The sequence below is a fragment of the Triplophysa dalaica genome, chromosome 22 (genome assembly GCF_015846415.1).
Source record: "Triplophysa dalaica isolate WHDGS20190420 chromosome 22, ASM1584641v1, whole genome shotgun sequence".
NCBI classification, from domain to species: Eukaryota; Metazoa; Chordata; class Actinopteri; order Cypriniformes; family Nemacheilidae; genus Triplophysa; species Triplophysa dalaica.
Genome location: NC_079563.1, coordinates 7,402,672 through 7,428,151, shown reverse-complemented (window position 1 = coordinate 7,428,151; position 25,480 = coordinate 7,402,672). Strand labels below are relative to the sequence as shown.

Here is a 25,480-nt window from a genome sequence, read left to right as displayed (position 1 = left end):
CACCTAACAAGATGGCTGAGGAAAACAATAGAAACAAAGAAACCGGACTTAAAACAATGATTATTTGGTGAAATTACAAGCAACTGGATTTGACAGTGATTCTTACGTCTTCTCTACGACAACACGTGGAATCAGGTGTTCCTTGACACTGAAATGTTGCCCGGAATTGCGTTTCCTGTTATTGTAAGCATTCATTTTGCCACGCTCCGGTGGCTCACGTGGTAAAGTGACAACACGTCCACACCTGTCATGATTTTAAGGCCCGACTCAAGTCACAAACTCTCAATAGGCTTTATTATTATCGGGTCTACATAATCTCAAATTGAGTCTTGTTTTAGCCTAGACCAGTGGTTCTCCACCTGGGGTCCGCGACCCCCTTAGGGGGCACCAGAATTCACATGAGTGGCGCGGTAGCTGACATACATGGACGTTAAATATAGTTTCACAAAATGCTCCACTAATCATTTTATATAAAAATGATGTGCATACAATGGCAAGATAATGCAGTCAAAACTAGTTATATCTTACAGTTGAAAGAAAAAGTATGTGAACCCTTTGGGCTTACTTGGATTTCTTCATAAATTGGTCATAAAATGTGTTCTGATCTTCATCTAAGTCACAACAATAGAGAAACACAGTCTGCTTAAACTAATATCGCACAAACATTAAACGTTTTCATTTTTTTATTGAACACAACATGTAAACATTCATAGTGCAGGGTGGAAAAAGTTTGTGAACCTTTGGGTTTAATAACTGGTTGACGCTCCTTTGGCAGCAATAACCTCAACCAAACGTTTCCTATAGTTGCAGATCAGACCTGCACAACGGTCAGGAGAAATTTTGGACCATTCCTCTTTACAAAAGTGTTTCAGTTCAGCAATATTCTTGGGATGTCTGGTGTGAATCGCTCTCTTGAGGTCATGCCACAGCATCTCAATCGGGTTGAGGTCAGGACTCTGACTGGGCCACTCCAGAAGGCATATTTTCTTCTGTTGAAGCCATTCTGTTGTTGATTTACTGCTATGCTTTGGGTCGTTGTCGTGTTGCAACGTCCATCCTCTGTTTAGCTTCAGTTGGCGGACAGATGGTCTTAAGTTTTCCTGCAAAATGTCTTGATAAACTTTGGAATTCATTTTTCCATCGATGACAGTAATCCGTCCAGGGCCTGAGGCAGCAAAGCAGCCCCAAACCATGATGCCCCCTCCACCATATTTCACAGTTGGGATGAGGTTTTGATGTTGGTGTGCTGTGCCTTTTGTTCTCCACACGTAGCGTTGTGTGTTCTTTCCAAACAACTCAATTTTGGTTTCATCTGTCCACAGAATGTTTTGCCAGTAGTGCTGTGGAACATCCAGGTGCTCTTTTGCAAACTTCAAACGTGCTGCAATGTTTTTTTTGGACAGCAGTGGCTTCCTCCGTGGTGTCCTCCCATGAAGTCCATTCTTGTTTAATGTTTTCCTTATTGTAGATTTGTCAACAAAAATGTTAGCATGTGCCAGAGATTTCTATAAGTGTTTAGCTGACACTCTAGGATTCTTCTTCACCTCATTGAGCATTCTGCGCTGTGCTCTTGCAGTCATCTTTACAGGACGACCACGCCTAGGGAGTGTAGCAACAGTGCTGAACTTTCTCCATTTGTAGACAATCTGTCTTACCGTGGACACATGGACATCAAGGCTTTTAGATATACTTTTGTAGCCCTTTGCAGCTTTATGTAAGTCAACAATTCTTGATCGTAGGTCTTCTGAGAGCTCTTTTGTGCGAGGCATGGTTCACATCAGACAACGCTTCCTCAGAACAGCAAACTCAAAACTGGTGTGTGTTTTTTATTGGACAGGCCAGCTTTAATCAACACATCCAATCTCATCACATTGATTGGACCCCAGGTTGGCTGACTCCTGGCTCCAATTAGTTCTTGGAGAAGTCATTAGCCTAGGGTTTCACATACTTTTTCCACCCTGCACTATGAATGTTTACATGTTTTGTTCAATAAAAACATGAAAATGTATAATGTTTGTGCGGTATTAGTTTAAGCAGACTGTGTTTCTCTATTGTTGTGACTTAGATGAAGATCAGAACACATTTTATGACCAATTTATGAAGAAATCCAAGTAAGCCCAAAGGGTTCACATACTTTTTCTTTCAACTGTATATAAAATAATTATTTCAATTTCCGGCTCGATCATCGGTAGACAGTCACAGAGGGCTTTGCGGTACCTGGAAGCACTGACATTGGCTGTTCTCGCAATGAGACAAGTGAGAATTGTCCTCTGTCAGGCGTCAACGATCGTGTCAACATAAAAATTTAATTTCATTTATATTTACTATCTATATATGTGTGTGAGTAGCAATTATGTGTGTATACACACACACATATGAGGGTTGGAGGGGGCTCCGATTGTCATATATGTACGTGGGGGGCCCAAGGAAAAATGTTGGGAAACATTTTGAAATTACAAACAGTTTCATGAATCCAAAGATTTACACAAAAAAATTGTTCTGCTCCTGTTTCATGAATGAGACCCATTGCACTTTAAAATACACCAAACTTTTCGATTACCTATTTGTCAAAATCTAATCCAATTGTGCATCTGTGCATTATTTTAGAAAATGCTTTTATCCAAACTGATATGTAAATGTAAAGCATCTTAAGCAATGCTTTAGATTATGTACAAGCTCCTATTAAATCCACCAGTTTGTGCTTTGCACAATACAGGCCCATTGCAGGAATGATTTTAATTTAAGAAAACAGATCACAGTAAAAAAAGTCCAACAAAGAGTTTTTATTTACATGTTTGTCATTTAGGCTTAAATACCCCACTCCCCTATTCTCAAATCTGTGATGTCATTAACTTTCAGCATCCTTTACTTCTTTTTCATTTCTAGGTTGATTTAGCAGCTCATCTATTCGCTTCAGGTCAGTTTCAGTCTGCTGATGTTGCCCGCTCATTTCTCCAATGAAGTCGTCTGTAAGATTGAGTCGAGCGGCCCTGTAATGGAAACATCAGCTCGGTTACTTGTTCAAGGAATGAGCAAACCGTTCATACATTTAGTTATTCTGGGAGAACGAACCATTCAGCGACTCTCAGCTCATGTAACTCCCTCCTTTCTCGACGTCTTTTGTCACACAAGGTCTCGCCCCCGAGCTTCTGCAGACCAATGATGAAGAGTCCAGCTGGCAACCTGCGACAGCATCACGTGTCAGTCAAGGTTACATTAAACAATATCACACGATGCTGCTTTTAAACAACAGGATAGAGCTGTATGTTTTAGTTTAAACTTTCTGTTCTACTAACCCCAGTCCAGCTCCTATGATGGTACCGGACACCAGTCCTCTTAATCCCAGATTCATCCGAAAAATTCCTCCTGTGATGGCTAACCACAAACACATGGATTTCAAGTCTCCGTTCATAATTGAACTAATTAAGTATTAAAATGAAGGAATTTGATCGTCTGGTTAAGTGTATTTTATAAGCTCACTCAAGGCACTGCTGGTTTACACATTATAGCACTTTTACCTTTTGAACTTAAATTGGTTTAAAGTAATAACATTTTTACAATGATCAACTTACCACCAGCTGCAGCGAAATGGCTCAAAGCATTTTTGTCTCTGTACACCATTAGCCCAGTACTGACAGTGCTGTTGGGAGATAAAGTCTTAACGTGATACATCACCCAAAAAAAGAAGATTCTATCCTTATTGACAGACCCTCTTATCATTTCAAACCCGTTTGCGTTTCTTTCTTTCGCAGAACACAAAAGAAGGTATTTTGAAATATGTCGTCAACCAGCACCCATTTTGTCCATACAAAAGAAGTGAATGGGAAATTATCTTCTATTGTGTTCTGCGGAAGAAAATCATAAACGTTTGAAATGACAAGAGGGTGAGTAAATGATGATAGAATTAACATTTTTGGGTAAACGATCACTTAAAGGTTTAAAGTTCTATAAAAACACATGATTGAAGAATAACAACAACAACAAAAAGGCAAGAGGAAATGACAACATTTATCTGTTCAAATAATGATCGAGACAGCTTTTTCTCTATTTAAAAGTGTATACATTTTAACTCACTTGAACAAAGTTACAAAAGCTGCTACTCTCCAGCTCCACCTCCAGCCGAAGCGCACAAAACCACGAACCGCTGCATTATGTGCAGAGCGCTTGGGACATAAAACACACACAATACTGTATGTCAAAACATCATTGGGTTCATCATATATCAACTGTACAAGACAAAAATGTCCACAGCGAGCTATACGTGTTGAAAGGATGGCTCCCCCAAGATGACATTTTCTTACATTTTTTATTGTATCCTGTTTTTTGCGATATAGCAGTTAGTGTTAAAAACACAATAATAATTTAATTTATGTTTGGTTTATTGACTTTTTGAGGAATAAAGGTGCACTGCTGCTAAAACAGAATGTTCAAGGAAGCAGAGACACCAATATTAGAATTCTACATCAACATTCTATGTTTATATTCCTGTATTACCTGTCAGACCTTCTTTCTTCCCAGAACACAACAGAAAATATTTTCAAGATTACCAAACAATACCCCTATTGACTTCCATTGTATGGACACAAAACCATCTTTGCGGCAACCCGTCAAAATAAAAGTTATATCATTGTTTTTAATTATTCGGCCACGGAGAATTTACTTGAGTAAATTGACGTAAATGTGCTAGTAAAATTATAAAAAATAGTACATATTATTAAAAAAATATGACTTGCTCAGGAAATAGTACTTTAATTGATGTAGACCTTAAACCAGAAAGAAAAAAAGAATTACGGTCTGCCAGCCAAATTACCACAGTGATGTAAAGTAAATATGTTGAAATACATTATGATGTGCTCCTATGCATATGCTTAGTGCCATAAGTGGCATGCTAAGGAACACACACACGTTTTGAAATGTGGCATTTTCTGTTTGCTAAGACGCATTTGTAAACTGCAGTTCTAAAGCTCACCGGTAATACAGAAACTTAAAATGTTTAACATCTTTTCACACCATGTCTTTTTGCATTTAATTATAGAGCGTAGTATCGATAACAGTATTGATAAGTATATCTTTGCATTTAAATCTTTACGATACCCAACAGTGCGCATAAATAAAACATGACTCCTGCCACATCTTACCACTGCATCCAATCTGTTCTGGTAAATTTCAGCCTGGCTGACTTGGATAAATCTCTCACGGGCTTGTCTGGCTCCAGGTAGGCCTCCATAGATCATCCCCACAAAGGCTGCACCAATGCCACTCTTCACTATATTCCTCATCTCCTCTGAATACATCTGACCTTCACTGTGCAGAGAAGAACATGTTCACATTTCAAAAAACAAATATTGCTCCATTTTTCAGACCCATGGGTTTCACATTAATGTGGATTAAACCGTACATCCATCACACATCAAACAACACAGTTTTAATGGGCTGCCTACATATATAAATGAGACTCACCGCCTGTAGAAAACATCTTTAAGACGGTCCCATCCTGTATCTGGGAACTCTGGTTTGTCTATGTGTTGCGGTAAAGAGATGATGTTGGTCTGTGTGGAGGGGCTCTCAGCTGCATGCACATGAGGAATAGGGAATCTAAAAAAACTACGGAGTAGTCCAGGATGTGAGCCCATGACCTCCTCTGCATCTGTCCTCCCACATGTGGGTGACATTCCCTGCCTCCCTGCAGGACCCATCAACAGCCTGTCAAATCAATAAGAGAAACAATAACCCAGATGTATCAGATGTTTAACATGCATGCTTTAAAGCCTTAAAAGTGTGACTGTGGTCACAGTCGTGCTTTGAAAGCAATGCTACATTAAAAGACGAATGAAAGCTAACGAAGCGAGCAAGTAAACTTTGTCATCTAACGTTATACTTTTTAACAGTAACGTTAACTAGATTCATGTCATCGTTAAACAATTCTTGAGAGTAAGTCTATTGTCGCCATGTGAGTACAGAGCTTGTATTTAGGAGATTTGTAAGAAACGTTTAGAGTACATAGTTCAAATCACACAAGACTAACCTGCTTTCATTCATTCCTCCTTCAACGGCTTTACAATGTCAGAATGTTCGCTTCCGAACACGATGGTTCGGTTGCGCCATCTAGTGGTGGAGGACCAAACTTCAATGAGGCATTTACACAATCCATCAGCCTACAGTAAAATACAGTACCACACATCGAGCTGTCTATTGGATAATATGGAGAATAAGTGCAATAATATGGAGAATACTAAAATATTATATATGAGTTTGTTAGAATTTTTTAATAATTTTTTTAAAAAAAAAGTAGACTGTTGAATGAATGAACACACAAATCGCCCGGAACGGATCAAAAGAAGTCCAATAGGGGTTTTTTATTACAATGGCGAGTACAAAAGTTTGTACTGGAAGTGTTTGAAACATGAATGACATTATTATAAAGACATTGTGCCTCATTCATGAAACACGAGCAGAACGATTTTTGGTGTAAATCGTTCGTAAAGTCATTTTGACGTAAATTTTCGGATTCATGAAAATGTTCGTATTTTCAAAACGTTAGTTGGTACGAAAGAATTGTACACCTTCTCCATACCACGTGTAAATAGTGCATAAAACCGCACGTTTTGCATACTTTTAGACAGATCGACACACTATGAATCATAATGATGCTTCACGCGTTCTTTTGACCGGTCTTTAATAATGTTTGACTTTATAACTTTGAGTAAAACGCAGAGCTTGTCAGTGTCCTTTTAACACAGCCGTCAAATCAGATATCAGAGCAACCAACGCATCTCCGGAATAACGCGCAGTGCCTCCAAAGCGTCCTCAAGCGCCACCAGCTGGTCATTTTAAGTAAAGCAACAGGTGTTCATATTTTAGCTGGTTTAAACGCTAAGGTGACAGAATTCAATTGCTTTTTGTAATCAATAAAACCTATTAGATTATTATGCATTTATTCAATAAAATGTGATCAAACCAGATAATAAAGTCCAGAGGATTCCAGCATTTATAGATAGTCTACGTAATTTGCGTAGCTCTATTTCTAAGGGCGGGGATTATGCTAATTGTGAATGCGCGTGCATGCGCGCCCTGTTTACGAGTGATTTGAATTCATTGACATACACACATTTAACGACGAAATTGACTTTTGTGAAGTATTTGTGAATCCGGAGGAAGGTCTGTTTTACGCGCAAATTACAGGGAATTTACTCATATATTTGCGAATGTTTCATGAATGAGGCCCATTGACATTTCATCATGCAGAATAAACCAAGTTTGGTAAATGGTAAACAAAAATGTATAAATGCATACATGCATTCATCTACCCTATAGGCTACATTTACATATACACATTGTGACAAATTGTGAATTGTACATATTAATAAAACCAAATAACCGCTTTGGTAAGGGTTGCAGATTGAACGTTTAAACTACACAAAGAGTTTAAAAAGTATTTTTGCAGTATATGTGACCCTGGACAACAAAACCAGTCTTATGGGTCAATTTTTCGAAACTGAGATTTTTACATAATATGAAAGAATAAATGAGATTTCTATTGATGTATGAGTTGGTAGAATAGGACAATATCTGGCTGAGATACAACCGTTTAAAACTGAGAGTGCAAAAAAATCTCAATATTGTGAAAATTGGCTTTGAAGTTGTTAATCAGGGGTACTGTGGCAGGACATAAACAAAGTTTATATATATTTAAGGTAGGAAACATACTAAATATCTTTATGGAACATGATCTTTACTTAATATCCTTATGATTTTTGGCATAAAAGAAAAATCTATAATTTTGACCCATACAATGTATTTTTGTCTACTAAAAATGTTCCCGTGCTACCTAAGACTGGTTTTGTGATCCAGGGTCACATATTAATATTCATGTATGTATATAAAGTCACCATATAGAGTCACACCCTGACCCCAAGTCTGTGCAATCGATATGACTAGTGTGTCAATTTTAATATTTATCTGTATTTTGCCATTATATTATTCACCAGATGTTTGAAGTTTGTGCAATATTAGTAGTAATAGTTTGTCTAGAAAGAGCACAAATATTGGCGTTACCTGGTATTCATCAAATCTGTGAAGCAATGTTTTTTTTCTTAGCTTATCACAGTTGGGTTGCTTTAGGGGCGTCATATGCAGATATATAAAGGGCTGTAGTTCCTCGTTGAGGGACAAGTTTGAGAACATTGCTATTTCAATCTTGTTTTTTCTTGGTTCTCAAGTGACTGAAGACATGACTGGCAAACTTATCCTTATCTTCATCGCCCTTCTGGGTTCAGGTAAAATGCTATGATCATGATTATAATATTAGTAATAACAAAGTTCTGATATTATTATCTGAATCTGATAATGTTAACTGCTGTGTTTAAAAAAAATTGTGTGACAAGACATTGTTTTAAAAATATACGCACAGGTAAATTCCTAGTATTAATCTTTCACTCTTCCAAATATTCACATTACTAAATATTACTCAATAATTGTAATATCGATAATTAAATTAATTTTATTTATTTTGAAGTAAATATGTGCAATGCGAAAAACCATGAAAAATCTAACATTTCATTACATTTAAATTTTTCCCAAGCATTCTGTCAATGTTGTGAGATAATGTGCGTAAAAAAACAGAAAGTTTGCATTTTGAAACTGAGGTTTCTTGTACAGTTCAAGAAAAGTTCATTCATATTAAAATCGCTCTGTTGATACAGTCAGTATGAGGAATGTCCAGATGGATGCAGAGGAGATTGCGGTGAGTCTTTGGAATGTTCAATGTTTGACATTTTATTTTCGTTGATTTCAACACATGCTCACACATTAAACAAAAGCCGACTTCCTCCTGTCTATTGTGAACACCCATGATCCAGTTCACCTTAGTCTAGATTTGGTCTTTTTTTAAATCATTAACTCAAACCCAGGCTATAGTCAATTGTAATGCTTAACCTTCATAAATTCCTGCACTTTACTTACAGACATCCACAAATGTACAATTCAGTGAAACATGTCACATCTTGGTGTCTATAACACAGAGGCAGTTGAAAAATCGGAGAAAAATAGAAGTTACTTTCATATCCTCAAAGTCCTTCACACACTGCACCTGAAATACACCAGTGACACTTTTAAAAGTACCACAGTTCTCAGTTCTCGTTTCTTTCACAGCCGTCTTGTCAATATTTTTAGAGCTGATGAAACTATTGATAAGAAATAAATTACATTCCCTTCAAAATATTTGATTGTTTGATTTTGTGACATTCTGTAGAATGGAAACATATGTCAGGACTGCACACAGATTTTTGAAGCTTTGATGGACCTGCTTTCCGATAAAGAATTCCAGGTAACACACATGCAGACATATAATGAATAAAGAACAGGGGTTTATTTTTGTCTAGGACAAACAAATAGAAGAGATTGTTGTTTTTTCACTCTTAAATATAAAGGTGCTAAACAGTTGAACATTTTTCTACTACAAAGGAAACTGAAAGGTTCTCTGAATGTTACAGGTTCTTTATGGGACCATTTACCCAAAAATATTTCTTATGGCATCGTGAAGCACTTTTATTTTTGAGAGTCAAACCAATCCCCAAAAATCAAATCACCATACGGTTCATTTACAGCAGATTTTAATGCTTTTGGGGAAGATGTTTACACATTCTTTTATCTCAGGTTTGCAGATATTCGGTATGCTGTAAAAAGAAATTACATTTCAAAGAATTGAGGAAGTTGTACTAAATTTGTATTTGAACTTTTCATGTGTGATTTCCTCTCATTCAAAGTTAAAAATAATCTGATGAATTTGTTCCTCATTGAGGCCTGATCATATCACCTTTGAAACCCTCTATGGTCAGATGTTGACTTCTCTTTAAACATCTGTCCTTTATTCTGGAATAGACACCATGCACCTTACTTACAAAGTGCTTTATATACAATATGCATTGCTGTTAGATTATGTTCAATACGCAATACGAATTTATGAACTCAACAAAATTATACCTAATAGTTGAACTACCTTGTTCATTTTCATCTGTGCATTTGGAAGATACTTTTATACAAAGCAACTTGCATTGCATTTAGTCTACACATTATTTTAGCAATATTTGCGTATATAATGCAGTGACATTTGTTTTTCAATATCAGCCAAGATCCTATATAAGAGAAAATTGAGATAAAGTTTACCCGTCTACCTTTTTCAGGACAGAATAATTGATATACTTGATGATGTTTGTGACAAGATGCCTGCACAAGCCATTGAAATCTGCCATACGCAAGTGGAAAAAATCATTCCTATCGCCATCGGCTTTCTTACCAGCTGTATGGTAAGTAAATGAAATCAGGATTTTTTTATATATGACCATGTGTATATTATGTGTTTTTACTTTTACACATATTCTTCAAAGAAATATTCAGTCCACTTGAGTCTGTAGGAAATAGTCTATAGGATTTTTACTAACGCATCATCTAACGTGTGCAGAAACCAGATCAAATCTGTAAAACCCTCGGACTCTGTGAAGGTCGTGCCGGCGGTGAGATGAGAGATCTGCTCCTCAATCACATTTCTAAAACTGTAACAATGCCAACTATGAAGGTAATATTTAGAGGAAGTAACTGTTTGATTTTTTGGGAGTTCTGCAGTTGATAAGGTTTTTCTTCTCTCTTAACAGCACGGAGCGTCTATTCAGTGTTCTTTATGCACATACACCGTGAGCACACTTGAGAATCTGTTTCCCAAAGATATGACTGAGGTGAAATTCACATTCACATTACACACAAACCATGTTTAAAATTGAACACTGAACTGTGTAGTGTACACTATATAATGTCTAGGCCTACTTTTTAAAGTGAACAGAAAGTAGTATTTCATTTAAACAAAGGTTAAATTTTTCATAAAATTTGACAATTTGTGAAGAAATAGTTCCATGCAAAAATACAAAAAAGGAAGATATTTTGAGAAATGTCTCCGTGGTTTTGTGTTCATACAATGGAAGTCAATGTTGTTGCAACGTTCTTCAAAATATCTTTTGAGTTTTGCAGAAAAATGTCATACAGGTTTGAAATGACATGAGAGTGAATAAATACGGAATTTTCATTCTTGGGTGAACTTTCCCTTTAAATAATGATCCATAATATTATACATGATATATGATACAATATTCACTATACTAGGAATGAAAGGCAAAGCAAATTGGATTTTATTTCAGTGTGTTTTGTTGTATACTGCACTTTGTAGAGTACAAATGTAGCAGATCATATAGGTGTTGAATGCTTACTAAAAATGGCATTGCATACTGTGCCTCGATTCATTGGCCTATTTCATAATATGGGATCAGTACGTTACTCTGCTGAATACCACCAAATACACGGTTGAAGTGTGGAATTCCATTTTTTGTGAAAATCTTGATTCTAAGTGTTTTTGTTCCATACAGAGTGCCATTACAGCCCTGTTTGAGCGTCTGTGCAGCGAGCTTCCAGCTATGGTTCAGTCCCAGTGCAATAAGATGGTTGAAAAATATGTCAAACTGTTGATCGACATGCTATTGAACAAGACCGCTCCTAACTTCATATGCACACTTCTTCATCTTTGTGGAATGCAAGAAGGGCCCGTCATAGGTTTAGGTTCAATCGATCAATCATAATCTTGCCTGTTTATGAATTATGACCAATGTTGTTCAAATTCCTGAAGACATAATCGTGTTTTTCCTGTCTTTTTATTAGGTGACACTGTGCGTTCAGACTGTGAAACTTGTCTTACTCTGGCGGTTTTGACTCGTATGTATCTGGGCTCGAATGCCACTGAGATTCAGACTGCCTCCTTCCTCTACTCTATGTGTCAGATGCACCCCAATGCCATGCCAAAGGTGAGAAGTGAACCCGCTGATGTAAATTAATTGGTTCACAATTAAACACTATTTGTATGTATGATTTCTACATATGTAGTGCAAGACCTACACACAGCGTTACGGAAAGCAGCTCTTCACATATCTGGGAAAAGAAGAGGAAGCCTTGGGCGCATGTAAGGTAAAAATGCTACTTAAGACACCTGTGGAATAAAAATCATAAATCTGCTTACATACATAAACTACACTTCTATTCGGTCACCTTGGTTTAACACTGTTATGATCATTATTAATACTGATAATAGTGATGCTGGCACTGGCAATCTCTACCTTTGTGTTGTTTACAACATGATGTCATTTTTCTTGATGCAATAGTATATTCTTCCAGCAGAGGGCCATGTTGTGTAATCAAAGTGAAAAGTTCACCCAAAAATAAACATTTCAGTAAATCAAGTATTGTTTTGTTTTTCTGCATGTTTTAGAAAGTAAATCTGTGTGTCACTGAAGACCGTGAGCCCGTCCGTGAGGCCGACCCCTGCACCCTTGGCGTAAACTTCCGCTGCAAGGACCTGCAGACCGCTTTAAATTGTGGGGTCAGTGATCCTATTACATCATATTATACATATTCTTTATAAAGTAGAATTTCCCCCAAAACTTTAAATTCTCTCATTTACTCACACTCATTTCAATCCCAAGTGACGCTTTCCTCATGTGCCCCCAAAACACAAAATGCATTGTTTGACACGATTCAAATGAACAGGGGATGTGACCCGTCGAGGTTTACAAATTATAAGGGTCATATCAGACAAAATACAACAATGTTACGTGCTCTTGACGATTGGTGTGAAGTTTATAACCGCTCATAAACATTTTTGTAAATTTCTAACAAAACAGTCATGAAGTTCACCTGCTTATTGAAATTGTACAGCGGAAGTCATTCTGTATACTTTTTGGAGATCTGAAAAGACATTATCAAATTGTGAGCAAGAATATTTGTATTGATTTTTATATGAAATGCTTGTTTGTTTAACTGTTACAGGCAGTTTCCTTCTGTCAGAAGAATGTGTGGTGATAATTCCACTTCAGCCGTCTATACCAAAGGTAGATTTTTACAAATGTTAATCAATACACAATGTCTTACTATGTAAAGATATAGTTGCCTTTTTAGAATAACCCAAATACATTCATGTATATAAATGTGATTTATCAATATCTATATGGGTGAAGTTTTGTGTTCAATATTAACGTTTTTGAGTGTTGAACAAAATGTTTTGTTGTTTTTCAGTCAAAGGTGAAGGCTTTCTATCAAATGTGATGTTTTAAAAGCAACCTGGTTATCAACTATAAACATTTAAAGGCTTTGGTGCTGAACCGATGCTACAGTTTTTTCTGCTTTCCTTGTTTTTCGTTTTATTTGCTTTTCTGGTTGAAAAAAATGGTTTGAGGCTTGGATTATATCTTTAGCATATAAAACAAAATAGAACTTTATAAAAAACATGCTTCATGTGCGGTTAACATTTTTACAAAAAAAGTGTAGCTGTTGTTGAAACTGCATTATTGATCCCACAACATATTATCAGTCAATCAATGTTTGCGAAGAGGTTAGTTTAGACACAGATCATTATTCAGAAGGTGGGATAAACAGATCACTGTAAATGTACATCTTTAAACACACTTGTTTTTATTTGTGGAAGTTTATTCTACTCATATTTACCATGTCTTATTACAATAAATTTCACTATGGTATTAGTACTATTAGATGTTTAGCCCATGATGTTCAATACTATAGACCCATTTTTCCCAAAAAAATTTAATAGTTGAATGGTTACATACTCTTGACCCCTTAAGAGTATCTGAAGCCCCAAATTCAAATTATTTTGCATATTGAAAAAATATTTTCTTTTTGGTATTTTTATGTAACTTTAGAGACATACGCGTAAGATGTCCAGATAAAGCATTTCACTTGTATGTGACACATAAAATACTGAATTTGATAACAGCCCTCAACACATTGTAATGGTGACATGGTTTGGTTTTGATCCATTGAAATAAATATTTGGACTTGGTTCTTGTCTTTTGTTTATGTCCAAACATATATTGAGGTGTGCAAATCTGGTTTAGTTTACAAACCAGCATTTCCTCTATGAATGTTTTTTATTTGACCACATTTCTTCACAGCTGATATTAAATGTAAACTATTTAAAACATTCAAAGTTTGCTATATAATAACTGACTTATGTGACATGGCCTCCGACCACCAAATTGCAAGGTTAACATTTTTATGATTTATCATTTACTTAGCTGTGGAATTTTGCCTTTAACAAGAAATCACTCTTTAAAACAATATTACCTCACCTGAACCTTCCTGTTCATAACCACAGGACACAAAACTGGAATGATGACTTCACAGCTGCTAACCTTTGAAAAATGTCCATGGGGTTTATATTAGGAACTACACTCTGGTGTTCACTCATATTCTCTCTTAAACCCTGCGAAAACTCACAGAAGACATTACTTTTGTAACTGTTCAGTCGCACCCATCACATGTCCTAATATTTAAAGTTAGGTGTACGCTTACATAACATTAATCGTTGGTTAACACTAGATGGGAAATGGCACATTCTGTCATGAATCATAAATGAGGCTTTGTAATTTCCCACTGCAACAGAAACACTCGTACTCACTTAGGCAAGCTGAAAAATCTATAAGAGAATGATTTTAATTTTCCTTCTCTGCAGTCATATTGTCCTCCAGTGGCCTTCAGAGAATGTCAAAGTCTTATGATGCATAACACCAACTATCAAAGGAATTACAGACACTTTGACTTTTGCCTAATGACCCGAAAATATTTTTCAAGGATGTAAAGCATGAAGTCTTCTCAAAAGCCTTAGTGTCTCACTGTATAAGATCCCATGAGGATTCCCACACCTTCGGATCAAGGATAATACTTCCTTTATCCATTTAAAGAGGATGTATTACATAACTCTGCAGGATGTATTGCTTGCCAGGTAGACATTTATTAAAAAGACTAGCAAAGGAATACACTGGTTCAACTTGGTTACCTGCATGGCTGCTGTAAATTGAGTTAATTCAACTTAAAAATATTAGTCAACACGAGATGGCATCAATTTCATTAAGTTTACTAATACTTTTAAGTTGGATAAACTAGGGAAGTTTATATTTTAAGTCTTTTTTAACCAACACATTTATTTGTGCAGTGCATTAATTAAAATAAGAAAATGACCTACAGACAACTCTGAAACTAAACAGAACATCCCATTTATGTTTTTTTAAAACCCACAACATAAACATTTGTATAGTTTGTAAACCTATTTGGTTATAGATAACAGTGTGTGCGAGAACAACAGAAACAGGAGCTGCTTCTGCACCAGTGTTTAGATCTTACAAAGTGGTCTAGATATGTGAACAGTGATCAAGTATTTAGGCCTTTTTGGCTGCTACAAGCATAGGACTTGACACCCAATATAACTTCACAAACATGCCATGTATAGCTACACATAACAAAAATGAAAGTAAGTCAACAAAAATGCGAAATACAATGAAACTTCAGTCTTAGGGGCAGAATTTTATTCAGTTACCGTTATAAGGGACAGAAGTATCATGGGTCATTGAAAGGAAGGGAATTCAGCAGTTTGCTTTGGATTCACAAGCGTCACGACAGGATACTCAGAGGGAGCAAGTGAACCAAAAGGGGGAAAGGCAAGAACAGAGAGAGGAGTGACTGAGGAAGAAATAAAATCGAAAAAAGGCACTTCTCTTTCAGTAACCAGTCTGATTCACCAATCTCTTGATTTTAAAAAACCCATAGGAAATAAAAACAGATGAGATATAAAAAGAGACTGCGGCCCAAAGCGCCCCGACAGAGAGAGCATGTAAACGAAGCCGGTTTCTCTGTACAACACCGGCCAGACTCGCTTCTTTCTGCGGGAGCGTTGTGGGTCATCAACGTAAAACGTGTGTGTAAGCTCGGATAGTCGGTCTCGTCTACCTGCCTTCGCTCTCGTGTAAAAAAAATTGACAATGGTCACACCTACCAGAGCTGCCCTGTGGCAAGAGCCCAAAGCTTTCTGTAGGACGCCAAGGGATGCCACACGGGCGGCACATGGGACAAGCAAACGAAAAAATAAGATGTGTTTTCCTTAAAAACAGTTCCTTTCATGTACAAAACATAAAGGCAGTCACCTTGAGGGTCCCAGGCTTTTCTGTACAGACACCAGGGCTCAAGACAATTGCTGAGCAAATACTAGGTTTAGTTTTTCAAGTATGGAGCTGGAGGTGGAGGCAGCCCCTCTGTGCATGCGAGGGAGCAGGGCTTCTCTGTAGCTACGCCCGCTGTCGCCGTGCACATAGGGGAGTGCTTTGCCTCCACCCTGGTCTAGTAGAACATCACATAACAGCTACCAAAAGGTTTTATGTGGAATCACCATTGAACAAATAGTAGTTTAGGGGGCGGGGAACGGTTACGTCGCAAGTCCCGCGGAACCACGATGATTGTTAGCAGCTTCTGACTTCTCTGTAACACGTCAGAAAAACAAACGTGGCCCGCCGAGACCAGGACGTGACCGTCGTGACAGTACACATTTTAAATGTAAAAGTCTCTTAAAATTTCTCAATCCAATCCCTCCAGCGTGTAACTATGACTGTGTGTTAATGCCAACCGAAATTCTGACATTCAGCCTACATTTCACGAGACGTGTTGATCCCATTCGCTGTAGTTTGGACATTGTTTAAGTGGTCAACCTGGAAAATGGTAAGCGTCGGTTGGTTTCGTCGGTTAAACAACGCTGCGGGATTATAGTTAGTGCTACAGCCAGTAATGCATAGCATCACAGAACAACCTCTGACCCTTATTTGTGCCATCACTTGATTTCCAAGCAAGTTAGGTAAGGAAGGAAGGGCAGAAGAAAGGTGGGGGAAGAGGGGCATATATAACAAAAGAAAAAAAATGCAAACAAAATCCATGTGAGCCACCATCCACTGATCTTTCTTAAACAAAACAGCGAAAGAAACGGGGTCGTACAGGGAGAATGTCGAAAGGAAAGGAGAGGACATTTACCTTTGGGAATGGGTGTGAGGTTAGGATCGAGGGATTGTGGTACATCTCCCCCCTTCCGTGGGTTTAAGCAGGTTTCTCTGTAATGCACACCTGCTTCCCAGGAAAGGAAGGGGGGTTACAGATTTAGTATTTAAGCTTTTTGGGAACTTCCCAGGGGAAGGACTCACGGCCAAAGTGGCCATAGGCTGCGGTGCGCTGATAGATGGGCTTCTTCAGGTCCAGCTCTCTGGAATCATACAGGAGACAAAGTGAGTGAGACCATTGCAGTGCATGAAACATGACGTTCTGTCAAACTCAATCAACCTGTCTAACGGGAAATGGCAATGTGTCTCTCACAGTTACTAAGACAGCTACAGGCCGCCTCATAAGAGTACACTTTTTACCTGACAATGACACCAGGGCGGAGGTCAAAGTTCTTTTTCACGATTTCCAGCATCTCCTTCTCGCTTCTCTGGGAGGTCCCGTAGTGAAAGATAGAGATGGACAAGGGGTGGGCCACTCCAATGGCGTAGGACACCTGGGGGAACAAACAAATTGAATGACTTCCGGGTGAACGCTGGCACTATCAGCTGCCGTGGCTAAGGGAGAGAATTTTAAACTCTTTAGCACTTTTTTATGCGCTTATGAACCATTTTAAATTGTTTTAAGAGAGACACTTTGATTTGTATACGGTGCTGATTCAGCTGGTTTGCACACTGGATGATCTGCGTGTTGATTTTTGTGCGGTTAATGTTACCGATTTGCATGCCAGTTAATAACCGGTTCCTTAGTCTTAGTTGATCCCCGTGTCAGAGAAACGACAATTGAGCTACTGGTGCGGTTCAACTACATCTGGGTCCTCCTTTCTACAGCATACACAAGTGAATTTTTATCATGCTTGGATAGTTTTGGTATTTTATTGAACAGCAGGGGCCGCTATCGTTCACTGCAAACCATGGACTTGCTGATATTTCTTAAATGCAAAAAGTCCAAGAAAAGCACTGACAGTATTATGTTTATATTAAAGAAACATGCTCTATTAATTTGTTTAAAAATTGCAGTTTAGTTTTGCAATTAGAAATTAAACAGTTTTATCATACAAAGAAAAGGGGTTGATAAAATTTAATCAAGGTGTTTAATCAATTTAAAGGAATTAATTTTCACTGTTGTGTGAACTACACCCATCTTCACCTACCTCCTAAATTAAAGATTGGCTTTCAGCTAATTTCTTGAAATTAAATGGCAACAAAACTGAGGCACAACTCGTTGGTACTAGATCCGTTATGTCTAAATCTAATAATTTTTGCCTGCACATTGACAATAATGCAATCCATCCTTCCTCACAGATTAAATGCTTTGGTGTTATCATGAACAGCACGCTTATCTTTGTAACTCAAATTAATATCACGTGGACTGCAGATATATTAGATATGATATTTTATCAGGCAGTTTGTTTTATATTTTGACATACACAAATTATCAGGTCAGATAATTAATATTGGTAAATAAAAAGCTACTGACAACATTTAACAATTAAAATGCTCTCATAATAACCAGAAAACAAAGTCACTTACTAAATTAGCCTTTCCATGCCATTCACACCAGAACTACTACTATCTTTAAATAATTCGTCAATTAGAACCTTGTTCATTACAAAATGTTAACCGCTTATGAAAACCCAGCAAGTCTTAACTGTTTCCTACCCAAAATACTCAACCAGAAAGAATATTCTGTGAAAATATATAACGATTGATTGTATAATGCCATTTTAAAGATTGACATCTTAAAATTAATGCTTGAAAGTCATGTTCGATGCTTGTTATCTAATAATTAATTAGTTTATGAGTCTTTAGCCTGGGTTATCACAAGGTGACAAACGTCATGGTTCATAAAATATCCCCAATGCTGGTACTATTACGTCTTTGGTGGGAGAGAAGCTTGGCGATAGATAAAGATATTCGAGCGCATAGTGGCAAAAGATCAATAATAAATGTTCCTGAGAGCGCATGTGATGTGATTCTATGTTGTTTAGAACTTAAATGGTCACATTTTTAAATGGTTTGTTTGGCTGTCTTGCGGTCTGGATGGACCAAAGCAAAAGGTCCAGATCCAGCCCGTGGTCCGTCTATTGAGGATGGCTAAAGTAAGCATCGAGTCGAATTTAAGATTCTGTTACCTACTTACAAGGCACTTTATTATCTTGCACCCCAATATCTTCCTGAACATCTTCATGTTTACACCCTTTCACGTGCTCTCAGATCTTCATCTTCTATTTCTCTTTTGGTACCTCAGATTCGACTTACTATCATGGGTGCTAGATCTTTTAGCCATGCAGCCCCCACCTATGGAACTCCTTTCCCTCAGATCAGGGCTACTTAATTAGTTTGTCATGGGTCCAGTTCATGAAAAGCATCTCAAATGAGGGGCTGGAGAGATATGGCTTGCAATATGAGGGATGACACCACAAAAACAAGAAATCTGTTCGAGTTCTTCCCAAATTCTGTTTTAAATTTTCTGCATTTTCATCCTTCACTATTCAATAGCAATATATTTGTATAATGAAATATTTTTTTCATGCGGACAAAGGCATATACAATTATATAAAAAACCCTGCAGTAGATACGTTGAACGATACAGAGAAAAATAAAAATAATAGAATCTAACAATAAATTTGCGAGATTCTGTGCCATTTCGCGCTATGCAGCAAAATCTGTTTAATGCCAGAAATCCATGATTTAATGAAAGGGCCGTGTATGCTGTATTTTTTTATTTTTGCCCCATACGACATCCAAAGATTTTTCCTACATTCAGACATGTTCATTTGTTGTATTTTGAAACTGCATAACAAAAAAGGAACATTTAGTGAGTGAAACAACATTAACCTACACAGGTGAGGTTCTCCGACGCACTATTCTCCACTCTTGGCTGTGTACTTTTGAAATGGTGGTCCTATTTGTGCTAGCAAAATATAAGAAATGAAACTAATAATAGTAAACATCCATCATCGTCCTGTTCACCTCGTCTCACAGGAGAGACTGCTTATGAGTCACACCACTCGCCTTACATCACGTGACTACTGCTCAGTCCTGTTGCAGCTCGCGATAAATGGTACAGGCGCGCGTCACTTGATAACTGTAGGGTCAGTTCCCAACTGAATTTATTCTAGAGATTCTTTCACACTATGCTACTTGAAGGGCCAGAACAAATAACATTGAGGGCTGGATTCGGCCCGCGGGCCACCAATTGGATAGCCCTGCCTTAGATCATTGCTTCTCGACCAGGGGGGCAGAGGTACTGCAGGTGGGGCGCAACGGTTCCCCGAAAGCCCAACCTTTTTGACTTGATTGCGAATGCACGGAGAAATTCGATTGCAAATTGACCGACAGCATATTCCCTCTTTTAAACAAAGCTTTTTCATAATATGAAAGTGTTTGTTGTGGGTTTTGTCATGTCCAGCATTTGTACTTAAATTTTATTCTTACCCCGTTTGTGAGGTGACCTTGGGTGTTTTGAAAGGTGCCATTAAACAAATGCATTATTATTATTATTATTATTAATAAATTGGCTACAGCTTCTGGCACAAATGACTTCCTAGTCAGATATCTGATAAAGATCTTACCTGGACCAGCACGCGTTTGCACAGTCCAGCCTTGACCAGAGACTTGGCCACCCAACGGGCAGCATAAGCAGCAGAGCGATCGACTTTGGTGTAATCCTTTCCAGAGAACGCCCCGCCTCCATGCGCACCCCAACCACCATAGGTGTCCACGATGATCTTACGGCCAGTCAACCCTGCATCTCCCTAAAATAAGAAACTTTGTTAAATGCCTTTATTGACCGGTTACATACAACCTGAAATTAAGAATAAAGAAAGGTTTAAACCTGTGGGCCTCCGATGACAAAGCGTCCACTGGGCTGCAGGTGATAGATGGTATCGTCATCCAAGTAGACACTCGGCACCACAGCTTTCACCACCTTTTCCTTCAGGGCATCGCGCATCTCATCCAGACAAACCACATCATCGTGCTGAACAGACACTACGATGGTGTGCACGCGGACGGGGAGCATGGCTCCACGGTCCTGCCTGTACTGGACGGTCACCTAGAGAAGACAGTCTTGTTATTTACATCTTACCTTCAGCTACAAGGTTCAACTTTAGCTGTAATGTTAAAATGACATGTTACTGTGACAAAAATATAAATAAGTGTAATTTATCCACCCTTAAGTATTTCCAAATCTATATAAATGTATTTGTTCTGAACACAGAAAGATATTTGGAAGAATGCTTATAACTTAACAGTTCATGGTCACCATTGAGTACCATGGTAGGAAAAATAACAACGGTAGTCAAAAGTGTCCCAGAACGGTTTACTTTACAACCCTCTTCAAAATATCTTCATTGAGGTTCAACAGAAGAAAGAAATGGATAAAGCCATTTTTCCTAAGATGGTAGTCAATGGTGGCCATGAAGTGTTCCTTTAATCCAGAGTGCCTCCTCACCTGGGTCTTTGAGTCAGGTCGCAGCCAAGGCAGGGTGCCATTGCGGCGGAGCTCCGCCATTTTGGCATTCAGCTTGTGTGCCAGGACGATGGTAAGCGGCATGCACTCTTCAGTCTCATCAGTAGCATAACCAAACATCAGGCCCTGAGAAGATTTAAATCGGTCCAGTAAGAACTTCTCTTTTTCTGCCAACCCTATTACTTGTGCAACAAATCCAGACACGAAACATTTCATACCTGGTCTCCGGCTCCAACATCTTCCTCATTGCGGTCAAGGTGAACCCCCTGGGCAATATCAGGTGACTGCTGCTCCAGAGCCACAAGAACATTGCAGGTCTTGTAGTCAAACCCTAACATGCAGTAGACAAACAATTATATCCTGATTTAGATATTTACCAAGATTACTTAACAGTCATACATTTGGCAGACTCTTTTATCCAAAGCAACAGCGTATTACACTTCACATTTGTTTCCAAGTATGTACTTTAAACCATATGCATGTATTAAACTTGTAATGAAAAAGCCAAACTATTGACTGTACCTTTGGAAGAGTCATCGTAGCCAATGTGCTTGATGGTATCCCTGACAACCTTCTGATAGTCGACTGAAGCATGGGAGGTGATCTCACCAGCCAATAAGATCATTCCAGTCTTGGCAACAGTCTCTGCGAGGAAAAATGTGCAAGCGAAATTGATATGGGTTCAGGATGCGAAAAACTAAAGGTGCAAGAAAGCAAAATTCGACACTCACCACATGCTACTTTGGCGTCAGGATCCTGTTTGAGGTGGGCGTCCAATACGGCATCACTGATCTGGTCACAAATCTTATCTGAAAAGAGAGCAAACGATCCAATTAATCTACAATTTGTTACACGCATCAGGAAGAACAAGACATTAATTAACAATAATGATCTATCGGTCGCACTGCCTCCGGGTAAAGCATGACTAGAACTAGGTTTGGCCCTTGTAAACTACTATAATTGCGATTATAAATGTACGAGACAAATTTAGGCGCTTATTTATCAAGTCATCTATTCCTCGAACCAAAACACAAAAGTTGCACTAAGAAAGTCATGCTCGAGTTTCATATTTCCGATTATTGCCATGCAACAGGTGAAGCACATATGCGTCACTGTAGAACTCCACGCAGCCCCTGTGCAGCGGTCTATATTTAGGAAAGAGGTAAGCCAAGCTTATCAGCTGCAGTGGGACGGTGAGCCCTCCCCCACAACATCACTGCTGTACTTAGACCTGCGCTGAGCTCATTTAAAGGTGCGCTGATGCAATGACCAGGGGCACTTGAGCGACAACGTGTAGGGGTATCAAAGTCTGTGGATGATCTAAACTATACATGTCAATAAATATATTTCTTGTTGTTTTCACAAGCTTGCAATCTCATATGCATAGAAAGATTAAATTGACAAAATAAAGATTAATCTGCTTTTGTGTTTATAAAATAATAATGTCCCAAGATGTGTGATTGCCAGTGCTGAAGATAGGATGTGGAATGGATAGTAAGGTACATTACGGTCTCATCGTGTTACCATCCGGTATATACATATATTTTTTAAACAAGAAAGAGAACCACTGGGCATGACGTCATGTCCCGTTGCGGTGCCCGAAGTGTTTCTATTGTCCTAACGTTACCGCAACTTTATGTAATGAGCTCTGTCGAACGTCGTAACGCAACGGCGCGCTCGCGCTGTGCGTTTCAAGCTGACGCAATATTCGCGGGCGGTTGAGAGAGAAGGGAAACTACAAACCACGTGCAGGGGTGTCAAAGTACGTGAAGAGAAAAGCTAAATAAAATAGCCATTTCCAAACGTCGCATGCAGCCTTCGTAGAAATACACGAAAATGCGTCGAAAATGCACCAAAAAAAAATCTCGAGTCCTCGCACGCAAACAATCTTATCAAGACTAATTTTATCAGTCAAAATAGCCGCAGGTTGTTTTTATTCAGGGATAACCTCAATCACTATCTTTGATGGGTGAAATAACTCATAATAATACAGTCACGCACATGGCCTGTTAAACAGACGCAACCGAGCCAGCCGGCAGAACAACGCAGCGAGTCCGCATTGCACACCGAACACATGTTCCGCGAGCCCGCCGATAACATGGCCTCCGCAAACGCGCACCCACCAAGAAAGGGGACAGACCATAATTAACAACCAATCTTCTGAACATACCATATTTGTACCTTTTTAGCCTAAATACGACGAGAAAAAGTGTGGAGTATGCCCTATAAACGTTTATACGATTAGCTTCGGGCCTTATGTGAAATGTGACACAGCGCGCTGCGCGTGGCCGAGCAGACGTAACGTACATCCCACATTTATAATTTTAGCGTAACAGTTATGTGACAATAAGAAAACGCACTTAATGTAAATATGATTGTTTTATTACATATCAAATCTACACGTTTAAGGTCCCGACGTTTAAACATGTAGCTGAATGTTATTAGCACGTGCTAGCTGTAACGCCGCGTGACCGTGTTGACTGTTTTTATCTGCAGCTCGACCTTGCGAGCATAAAAATGTATTTTAAATAAATGTGAGGATACATACCGGGGTGTCCTTCGCCGACAGACTCCGACGTGAACAAAAAGCAGTCTTCGTCGATCAGGGAGTTATGAAAACCGTTCATTTGACCGTTCATGTTGGATTTATTAATGCGCTGGTCTGAATCTTTCTCTCAGGTTGATTCGGTGTTCAGTCTCTCTGTCTTGCAGACGCCGGTCTAAGCGGTGTTTCTGGTGATGCGCGGTGTTGTTGACTTGACCTCAAATGCTCACGGTTGCCGGTGAGGAAGTTTATATCCCTCCCACTTCGGTCCAAACTGAAACGTCACTCGGGCGCGCCCCCGTCCATCTTCCGTCAGCCAATCAGAAGCGGCTTTAGGCCCCAAACCCAAGTGCGCAGACAAAAGAGGACCATACATCATGTTCCTACTTAAATAAGTTAAAGTATCCTTCTCGAATCTGTATGTTTTGACATTTCGCATTGATTTTCATAGGAATACGTTACAGAAGCACATATAAACAACGGTATTTGTTAATAAACAAATTGTCTTTACTTTTATATTTACCTTTTTGTTTCCGTATGTATTGTTTATAAATATTTGTATTCATTACCATTACATTTTATGTTGGGCTCTCACAATACATAGTGGAGCACTGTTGTATCAGTAGATTCTTAACATTTCATTTTTTTATGTTTTGTGAGTGATAAAGCTTCAATATCTGCCTGCTTACAGACATACAATATATACATTTAGTGAAAAGATGATGTAATCCAGTCTCACAGTCGAGAACACATGTACAATAGTTCAGTTGGACTTTGTCCTTTGCCGATGTACAACCTATATGAGAAACATCCGTCATTCTCGAAAGTTGCTCTTTGGACTGGTTGAGCAAGGCAGTAATTGTAGTATCACAATGACTGAATATTGTGGGCACTAGGCAGAGCCACGAAGCCTATAACCATTTTCTCTTTGTGTGTGCCCGCGTGTACAAAATGTCTTTACAAATATAATAAACATGTCCATAACTAAGATGTAAGTACATTTGTTGGGCAGTTTTGTGTAAAACAATGAGATGTTAACTAATGCGAAACAAACTTGTGTGTTTCCGGTCATGAGGTTGCCTGTAGGCCAACAATACATAAATCAAAGGTTTACACGAAGAACAGAAACAAACCTGACATTATCAGTGGATAAACAATATCTGTGCATGTCCATTAAATATGATGATAATCTGCCAATTTACTCACAAAACATTATGTTCTTTCGCAAGCTGCTTCGTGTCTCTGTTATCCCGTCTAATCTGCAGGGAGCAATTTCTCAGAGTGCCAGGAGGTGTAATAGATGGGGGGCTTTAGAGTGTCACTGAGTCCAAAATAAACTATGTCGCCTACATCTACCCTCTGAAGTACTGAAGTCCCAGCGAACAAGTAAAATGCTTGTTTTACTTCTTTTTAACGGAACACATTACAATTTCATCAGACGATATTTTTGCATAACAACTCAAATATAGTTTTCATACAAAAACTATAATCGCCTTTATATTCCCTTTTTTTGCAGGACATATAATTTATAAATAATAC

General features: G+C 38.4%; 3 protein-coding genes across 5 annotated transcripts; 1 reads left to right on the top strand and 2 right to left on the bottom strand.

The window, feature by feature from the left end:
* Positions 1–2,759: 2,759 nt before the first annotated feature.
* On the bottom strand, positions 2,760–6,060 carry timmdc1 (translocase of inner mitochondrial membrane domain containing 1). The gene is made up of 8 exons (XM_056737279.1): positions 6,026–6,060; positions 5,461–5,703; positions 5,139–5,304; positions 4,075–4,163; positions 3,573–3,640; positions 3,297–3,375; positions 3,073–3,183; positions 2,760–2,990 (listed from the first exon to the last, which is right to left on the bottom strand). The coding sequence occupies exons 1-8, from the start codon at positions 6,037–6,039 to the stop codon at positions 2,849–2,851; spliced, it is 912 nt and encodes a 303-aa protein (XP_056593257.1). The 5' UTR covers positions 6,040–6,060; the 3' UTR covers positions 2,760–2,848.
* A 2,106-nt stretch (positions 6,061–8,166) lies between these two features.
* On the top strand, positions 8,167–13,888 carry sftpba (surfactant protein Ba). 2 transcript variants are annotated; one of them, XM_056736846.1, is made up of 12 exons: positions 8,167–8,276; positions 8,703–8,743; positions 9,251–9,325; positions 10,182–10,304; positions 10,460–10,573; positions 10,650–10,730; positions 11,412–11,595; positions 11,701–11,843; positions 11,923–12,003; positions 12,305–12,415; positions 12,862–12,923; positions 13,108–13,888. In XM_056736846.1, the coding sequence occupies exons 1-11, from the start codon at positions 8,231–8,233 to the stop codon at positions 12,892–12,894; spliced, it is 1,032 nt and encodes a 343-aa protein (XP_056592824.1). In that variant the 5' UTR covers positions 8,167–8,230; the 3' UTR covers positions 12,895–12,923; positions 13,108–13,888. The 2 variants fall into 2 exon arrangements, with proteins under 2 accessions (XP_056592824.1, XP_056592822.1); XM_056736844.1 differs by having other exon boundaries at positions 11,412–11,601.
* A 1,197-nt stretch (positions 13,889–15,085) lies between these two features.
* Positions 15,086–24,182, bottom strand: mat2aa (methionine adenosyltransferase II, alpha a). 2 transcript variants are annotated; one of them, XM_056737149.1, is made up of 9 exons: positions 23,945–24,182; positions 22,128–22,205; positions 21,919–22,041; positions 21,615–21,727; positions 21,379–21,522; positions 20,761–20,979; positions 20,498–20,680; positions 17,283–17,416; positions 15,086–17,125 (listed from the first exon to the last, which is right to left on the bottom strand). In XM_056737149.1, the coding sequence occupies exons 1-9, from the start codon at positions 24,033–24,035 to the stop codon at positions 17,023–17,025; spliced, it is 1,188 nt and encodes a 395-aa protein (XP_056593127.1). In that variant the 5' UTR covers positions 24,036–24,182; the 3' UTR covers positions 15,086–17,022. The 2 variants fall into 2 exon arrangements, with proteins under 2 accessions (XP_056593127.1, XP_056593128.1); XM_056737150.1 differs by lacking the exon at positions 15,086–17,125 and having other exon boundaries at positions 17,279–17,416.
* Between the last annotated feature and the right edge of the window lie 1,298 nt (positions 24,183–25,480).